Raw genomic sequence first — 8,766 nt, forward strand, 5'->3', positions numbered from 1 at the left:
GTGTGTATATATAAACGTTGTGGTGTTGTGTATATATAAGAGTTGTGGTGTGTGTGTATATATAAGTGTTGTGTATATATAATCGTTGTGGTGTTGTGTTTATATAAAGTTGTGTGTGTGTTATATAGAGTTGTGGGGTGTGTGTGTGTGTGTGTGTATAAGAGTTGTGGTGTTGTGTATATATAAGAGTTGTGGTGTTGTGTATATATAAGAGTTGTGGGTGTGTATATAAGAGTTGTGGTGTTGTGTTTATATAAGAGTTGTGGTGTTGTGTGTATATATAAGAGTTGTGGTGTTGTGTTTATATAAGAGTGTGGTGTGTGTGTGTATATATAAGAGTTGTGGTGTTGTGTTTATATAAGAGTTGTGATGTTGTGTGTGTATATATAAGAGTTGTGGTGTTGTGTGTTTATATAAGAGTTGTGGTGTTGTGTGTGTGTGTATATAAGACTTGTGGTGTTGTGTGTTTTATATAAGAGTTGTGGTGTCGTGTGTGTGTATATATAAGAGTTGTGGTGTTGTGTGTGTATATATAAGAGTTGTGGTGTTGTGTGTGTATATATGAGTTGTAGTGTTGTGTGTATATATAAGAGTTGTGGTGTTGTGTGTGTGTATATAAGAGTTGTGGTGTTGTGTGTTTATATAAGAGTTGTGGTGTCGTGTGTGTGTGTGTATATATAAGAGTTGTGGTGTTGTGTGTATATATAAGAGTTGTGGTGTGTGTGTGTGTGTGTATATATAAGAGTTGTGGTGTGTGTGTGTGTGTGTGTGTATATATAAGTGTTGTGTATATATAATCGTTGTGGTGTTGTGTATATATAAGAGTTGTGGTGTGTGTGTGTGTGTGTGTGTGTGTGTATATATATATATAAGAGTTGTGGTGTGTGTGTATATTATCGTTTTGCAGCTTTGTGTGTGTTTTCGCCTCCTCTGTGTATGTGATGATATTGACTTGGGTTGTTAGGATGTAGCTGAGCTCTACGGCATGGAGTAGTGTTGGTTTAGTGCTGACATCCTCTGTGGCTGCTGATAATGAGTAACAATCGCTGCTCTGTCCTGTGTACACATGTAGCATGTATATGTATATATAATATATACTCTGGATATACCCCGGCCGCTCCCCACTGCACTGATACGCCCCCATACTCCAGCATAGAACCCTTCGTCAATAAGACCCCAGGACTGTACACAGCCGAGACAGAAAACTGTGCTGTTCCACGGAACAAAGCAAGAGCGCCCCCCAGAGATCACATACAGCATAGTCACGGGGTTATCATTTCTAGCCGCTATATCCTCCCACAATTCCATGCTCTACAGCACCATCCTTATTACACGGGGATCTTGTTCATGAATAGAATGCAAGTTCCACAGTGAAGACTGACACACAGGCAGAGCAGTAGATGATTGGGAGCTGATTTATATGCCATTCAAGGCCTGTTCTCTGACAACCCTTATGGGCACTGTCATGGTGAATGTTACCCAGTGGGACATGATAACCCCGCAGCATGGTATGTGGCCCAGGCTCAGTAATGGCTGAGTAGTCTGGTCCTCCTGAAGCCACACTGACCGGTCCGATCTTCTCCACAGACAATCTCTGAGCTGGAGAACCAACTGTACAAGATGAAGGAAGAACTTATCCAAGTCAACGCTCAGCGCAAGCAGCAACTACTGGAGCTCGGACACCTGAGAGATGAGGAGAAGCACAAATCGGCCCAGGAACATCAGAAGACCATGAGCAAACTGAGAGCGGAGATGGAGAGCATGAGGGTGGACCTGCAGAGGACACACGCCGCCCACAGCCAGGAAGCTCTGGAGAAGGTGAGAGGGTCTCCTACATGTGTTACTCCTGCACCCCCATGTAGATCACTGCTCCTCAGGAGATCCCTGTCTCAGGATAGTGGTCCTCATTCCTGCACCCCCATGTAGATCACTACTCCTCGGGAGATCCCTGTCCCAGGATAGTGGTCCTCACCCCTGCACCTCCATGTAGATCACTGCTCCTCGGGAGATCCATGTCTCAGGATAGTGGGTCCTCATTCCTGCACCCCCATGTAGATCACTGCTCCTCAGGAGATCCCTGTCCCAGGATAGTGGTCCTCATTACTGCACCCCCATGTAGATCACTGCTCCTCAGGAGATCCCTGTCTCAGGATAGTGGTCCTCATTCCTGCACCTCCATGTAGATCACTGCTCCTCAGGAGATCCCTATCTCAGGATAGTGGTCCTCCAGCACCCCCATGTAGATTACTGCTCCTCAGGAGATCCCTGTGGCAGGATAGTGGTCCTCATTCCTGCACCTCCATGTAGATCACTGCTCCTCAGGAGATCCCTGTCTCAGGATAGTGGTCCTCATTCCTGCACCCCCATGTAGATCACTGCTCCTTAGGAGATCCCTGTCTCAGGATAGTGGTCCTTACTCCTGTACCTCCATGTAGATCACTGCTCCTCAGGAGATCCCTATCTCAGGATAGTGGTCCTCACCCCTGCACCTCCTTTATAGATCACTGCTCCTCAGGAGATCCCTGTCTCAGGATAGTGGTCCTCACTCCAGCACCCCCATGTAGATCACTGCTCCTCAGGAGATCCCTGTCCCAGGATAGTGGTCCTCATTACTGCACCCCCATGTAGATCACTGCTCCTCAGGAGATCCCTGTCTCAGGATAGTGGTCCTCACTCCTGCACCTCCATGTAGAGTACTGGACTCTGTTCCTGCAAATATTCTTAGTTGAGCCATCATTAGTTGAATTTATTTCTTGGTCACATCATGGTTCTCTTTCTGAGGAGGTTCTCCATAGCCTCTGTTCCTGGTCAGGTCTTCTTGGACATCTCCTTACTATCCTCCATCACTGGTCATGTTCTCTCTGTTTTCTTTTCTTGGACATCTTCTGATTATCCTCCATCACTGGTCATGTTCTCTGTATCTACTCTTCTTGGACATCTTCGGATTATCCTCCATTACTGGTCATGTTCTCTGTGTCTACTCTTCTTGGACATCTTCTGACTATCCTCCATTACTGGTCATGTTCTCTCTGTTTTCTTTTCTTGAACATCTTCTGACTATCCTCCATTACTGGTCATGTTCTCTGTATCTACTCTTCTTGGACATCTTCTGATTATCCTCCATTACTGGTCATGTTCTCTGTGTCTACTCTTCTTGGACATCTTCTGACTATCCTCCATTACTGGTCATGTTCTCTGTATCTACTCTTCTTGGACATCTTCTGATTATCCTCCATTACTGGTCATGTTCTCTGTGTCTACTCTTCTTGGACATCTTCTGATTATCCTCCATTACTGGTCATGTTCTCTGTGTTTACTCTTCTTGGACATCTTCTGATTATCCTCCATTACTGGTCATGTTCTCTGTGTTTACTCTTCTTAGGCATCTTCTGACTATCCTCCATTACTGGTCATGTTCTCTGTGTTTACTCTTCTTGGGCATCTTCTGACTATCCTCCATTACTGGTCATGTTCTCTGTGTCTACTCTTCTTGGACATCTTCTGACTATCCTCCATTACTGGTCATGTTCTCTGTGTCCACTCTTCTTGGACATCTTCTGACTATCCTCCATTACTGGTCATGTTCTCTGTGTCCACTCTTCTTGGACATCTTCTGACTATCCTCCATTACTGGTCATGTTCTCTGTATCTACTCTTCTTGGACATCTTCTGATTATCCTCCATTACTGGTCATGTTCTCTGTGTCTACTCTTCTTGGACATCTTCTGATTATCCTCCATTACTGGTCATGTTCTCTGTGTTTACTCTTCTTGGACATCTTCTGATTATCCTCCATTACTGGTCATGTTCTCTGTGTTTACTCTTCTTGGGCATCTTCTGACTATCCTCCATTACTGGTCATGTTCTCTGTGTTTACTCTTCTTGGGCATCTTCTGACTATCCTCCATTACTGGTCATGTTCTCTGTGTCTACTCTTCTTGGGCATCTTCTGACTATCCTCCATTACTGGTCATGTTCTCTGTGTCTACTCTTCTTGGACATCTTCTGACTATCTTCCATTACTGGTCATGTTCTCTGTGTCTACTCTTCTTGGATATCTTCTGACTATCCTCCATTACTGGTCATGTTCTCTGTGTCTACTCTTCTTGGACATCTTCTGACTATCCTCCATTACTGGTCATGTTCTCTGTGTCTACTCTTCTTGGATATCTTCTGACTATCCTCCATTACTGGTCATGTTCTCTGTGTCTACTCTTCTTGGACATCTTCTGACTATCTTCCATTACTGGTCATGTTCTCTGTGTCTACTCTTCTTGGATATCTTCTGACTATCCTCCATTACTGGTCATGTTCTCTGTGTCTACTCTTCTTGGACATCTTCTGACTATCCTCCATTACTGGTCATGTTCTCTGTGTCTACTCTTCTTGTACATCTTCTGACTATCCTCCATTACTGGTCATGTTCTCTGTGTCTACTCTTCTTGGACATCTTCTGACTATCCTCCATTACTGGTCATGTTCTCTGTGCCTACTCTTCTTGGACATCTTCTGACTATCCTCCATTACTGGTCATGTTCTCTGTGTCTACTCTTCTTGGACATCTTCTGATTATCCTCCATTACTGGTCATGTTCTCTGTGTCTACTCTTCTTGGACATCTTCTGACTATCTTCCATTACTGGTCATGTTCTCTGTGTCTACTCTTCTTGGATATCTTCTGACTATCCTCCATTACTGGTCAGGTTCTCTGTACACCGGAGTACACGGTAAGCACAAAATTATCAGGTGTTTTTAGGTTTTACGTCTAGATAGAGGCGGGGTTAAGAAATCATAATCGTTGCAAAATATTGGTGTAAATGAACGGCAGGCGTGACTGGCATGTGTATCTTATGTTGTTGGTTCACAGGGCCGCCATCTTCTTCCCTCTGGTGATAGGGGGCAGGCTTCGCCGGTGTAGTGCGTCGATGGATAGAAGAGGCTGGTATAACCTGGGTATCTTCTGTATATAATTATATATGTACAGCTGGTATAAGTTATACATCTTCTTGTATATAGTGATATGGAGCATGCTGGTATAACCTGGGTATCTCCTGTATATAATTATATATGTACAGCTGGTATAAGTTTATACATCTTCTTGTATATAGTGATATGGAGCACGCTGGTATATCCTGGGTATCTTCTGTATATAATTATATATGTACAGCTGGTATAAGTTATACATCTTGTATATAGTGATATGGAGCATGCTGGTATAACCTGGGTATATTCCGTATATAATTATATATGTACAGCTGGTATAAGTTATACATCTTCTTGTATATAGTGATATGGAGCATGCTGGTATAACCTGGGTATCTTCTGTATATAATTATATATGTACAGCTGGTATAAGTTATACATCTTCTTGTATATAGTGATATGGAGCATGCTGGTATAACCTGGGTATCCTCTGTATATAATTATATATGTACAGCTGGTATAAGTTATACATCTTCTTGTATATAGTGATATGGAGCATGCTGGTATAACCTGGGTATCCTCTGTATATAATTATATATGTACAGCTGGTATAAGTTATACATCTTCTTGTATATAGTGATATGGAGCATGCTGGTATAACCTGGGTATCTTCTGTATATAATTATATATGTACAGCTGGTATAAGTTATACGTCTTCTTGTATATAGTGATATGGAGCATGCTGGTATAACCTGGGTATCTTCTGTATATAATTATATATGTACAGCTGGTATAAGTTATACATCTTCCCGTATATAGTGATATGGAGCATGCTGGTATAACCTGGGTATCTTCTGTATATAATTATATGTGTACAGCTGGTATAAGTTATACATCTTCCTGTATATAGTGATATGGAGCATGCTGGTATAACCTGGGTATATTCTGTATATAATTATATATGTACAGCTGGTATAAGTTATACATCTTCCTGTATATAGTGATATGGAGCATGCTGGTATAACCTGGGTATCTCCTGTATATGATTATATATGTACAGCTGGTATAAGTTATACATCTTCTTGTATATAGTGATATGGGGCATGCTGGTATAACCTGGGTATCTTCTGTATATAATTATATATGTACAGCTGGTATAAGTTATACATCTTCTTGTATATAGATATATGGAGCATGCTGGTATAACCTGGGTATCTTCTGTATATAATTATATATGTACAGCTGGTATAAGTTATACATCTTCTTGTATATAGTGATATGGAGCATGCTGGTATAACCTGGGTATCTTCTGTATATAATTATATATGTACAGCTGGTATAAGTTATACATCTTCTTGTATATAGTGATATGGAGCATGCTGGTATAACCTGGGTATCTCCTGTATATAATTATATATGTACAGCTGGTATAAGTTATACATCTTCTTGTATATAGTGATATGGAGCATGCTGGTATAACCTGGGTATATTCTGTATATAATTATATATGTACAGCTGGTATAAGTTATACATCTTCTTGTATACAGTGATATGGAGCGTGCTGGTATAACCTGGGTATCTTCTGTATATAATTATATCTGTACAGCTAGTATAAGTTATACATCTTCTTGTATATAGTGATATGGAGCATGCTGGTATAACCTGGGTATCTTCTGTATATAATTATATATGTACAGCTGGTATAAGTTTTACATCTTCTTGTATATAGTGATATGGAGCATGCTGGTATAACCTGGGTATCTCCTGTATATAATTATATATGTACAGCTGGTATAAGTTATACATCTTCTTGTATATAGTGATATGGAGCATGCTGGTATAACCTGGGTATCTCCTGTATATAATTATATATGTACAGCTGGTATAAGTTATACATCTTCTTGTATATAGTGATATGGAGCATGCTGGTATAACCTGGGTATCTTCTGTATATAATTATATATGTACAGCTTGTATAAGTTATACATCTTCCTGTATATAGTGATATGGAGCATGCTGGTATAACCTGGGTATATTCTGTATATAATTATATATGTACAGCTGGTATAAGTTATACATCTTGTATATAGTGATAAGGAGCATGCTGGTATAACCTGGTATGTTCTGTATATAATTATATATGTACAGCTGGTATAAGTTATACATCTTCTTGTATATAGTGATATGGAGCATGCTGGTATAACCTGGGTATCTTCTGTATATAATTATATATGTACAGCTGGTATAAGTTATACATCTTCTTGTATATAGTGATATGGAGCATGCTGGTATAACCTGGGTATCTTCTGTATATAATTATATATGTACAGCTGGTATAAGTTATACATCTTCTTGTATATAGTGATATGGAGCATGCTGGTATAACCTGGGTATCTTCTGTATATAATTATATATGTACATCTGGTATAAGTTATACATCTTCTTGTATATAGTGATGTGGAGCATGCTGGTATAACCTGGGTATCTTCTGTATATAATTATATATGTACAGCTGGTATAAGTTATACATCTTCTTGTATATAGTGATATGGAGCATGCTGGTATAACCTGGGCATCTTCTGTATATAATTATATATGTACAGCTGGTATAAGTTATACATCTTCTTGTATATAGTGATATGGAGCATGCTGGTATAACCTGGGTATCTCCTGTATATAATTATATATGTACAGGTGGTATAAGTTATACATCTTCTTGTATATAGTGATATGGAGCATGCTGGTATAACCTGGGTATCTTTTGTATATTATATATATACACACAGCTGGTATAAGTTATACATCTTCTTGTATATAGTGATATGGAGCATGCTGGTATAACCTGGGTATCTTCTGTATATAATTATATATGTACAGCTGGTATAAGTTATATATCTTCTTGTATATAGTGATATGGAGCATGCGGGTATAACCTGGGCATCTTCTGTATATAATTATATATGTACAGCTGGTATAAGTTATACATCTTCCTGTATATAGTGATATGGAGCATGCTGGTATAACCTGGGTATCTTCTGTATATAGATATATATGTACAGCTGGTATAAGTTATACATCTTCTTGTATGTAGTGATATGGAGCATGCTGGTATAACCTGGGTATCTTCTGTATATAATTATATATGTACAGCTGGTATAAGTTATACATCTTCTTGTATATAGTGATATGGAGCATGCTGGTATAACCTGGGTATCTTCTGTATATAATGATATATGTACAGCTGGTATAAGTTATACATCTTCCTGTATATAGTGATATGGAGCATGCTGGTATAACCTGGGTATCTTCTGTATATAATTATATGTGTACAGCTGGTATTAGTTATACATCTTCTTGTATATAGTGATATGGAGCATGCTGGTATAACCTGGGTATCTCCTGTATATAATTATATATGTACAGCTGGTATAAGTTATACATCTTCCTGTATATAGTGATATGGAGCATGCTGGTATAACCTGGGTATCTTCTGTATATAATTATATATGTACAGCTGGTATAAGTTATACATCTTCTTGTATATAGTGATATGGAGCATGCTGGTGTAACCTGGGTATATTCTGTATATAATTATATATGTACAGCTGGTATAAGTTATACGTCTTCTTGTATATAGTGATATGGAGCATGCTGGTATAACCTGGGTATCCTCTCTATATAATTATATATGTACAGCTGGTATTAGTTATACATCTTCTTGTATATAGTGATATGGAGCATGCTGGTATAACCTGGGTATCTCCTGTATATAATTATATATGTACAGCTGGTATAAGTTATACATCTTCCTGTATATAGTGATATGGAGCATGCTGGTATAACC

General features: G+C 39.3%; 1 protein-coding gene across 1 annotated transcript in view; it reads left to right on the forward strand.

Moving 5' to 3' along the window:
* The window catches only part of LOC142665554 (uncharacterized), a 183,625-nt gene extending 180,120 nt beyond the window's left edge, over positions 1 to 3,505 (forward strand). Inside the window, exons 5-6 of the mRNA XM_075845259.1 lie at positions 1,588 to 1,818; positions 3,383 to 3,505. Of these exons, the coding sequence (XP_075701374.1) occupies positions 1,588 to 1,818; positions 3,383 to 3,505 (354 nt within the window). The remainder of the gene's footprint in view (positions 1 to 1,587; positions 1,819 to 3,382) is intronic.
* The last annotated feature ends 5,261 nt before the right edge of the window (positions 3,506 to 8,766 follow it).

Source organism: Rhinoderma darwinii, chromosome 13 (genome assembly GCF_050947455.1).
Source record: "Rhinoderma darwinii isolate aRhiDar2 chromosome 13, aRhiDar2.hap1, whole genome shotgun sequence".
Taxonomy (NCBI): domain Eukaryota; kingdom Metazoa; phylum Chordata; class Amphibia; order Anura; family Rhinodermatidae; genus Rhinoderma; species Rhinoderma darwinii.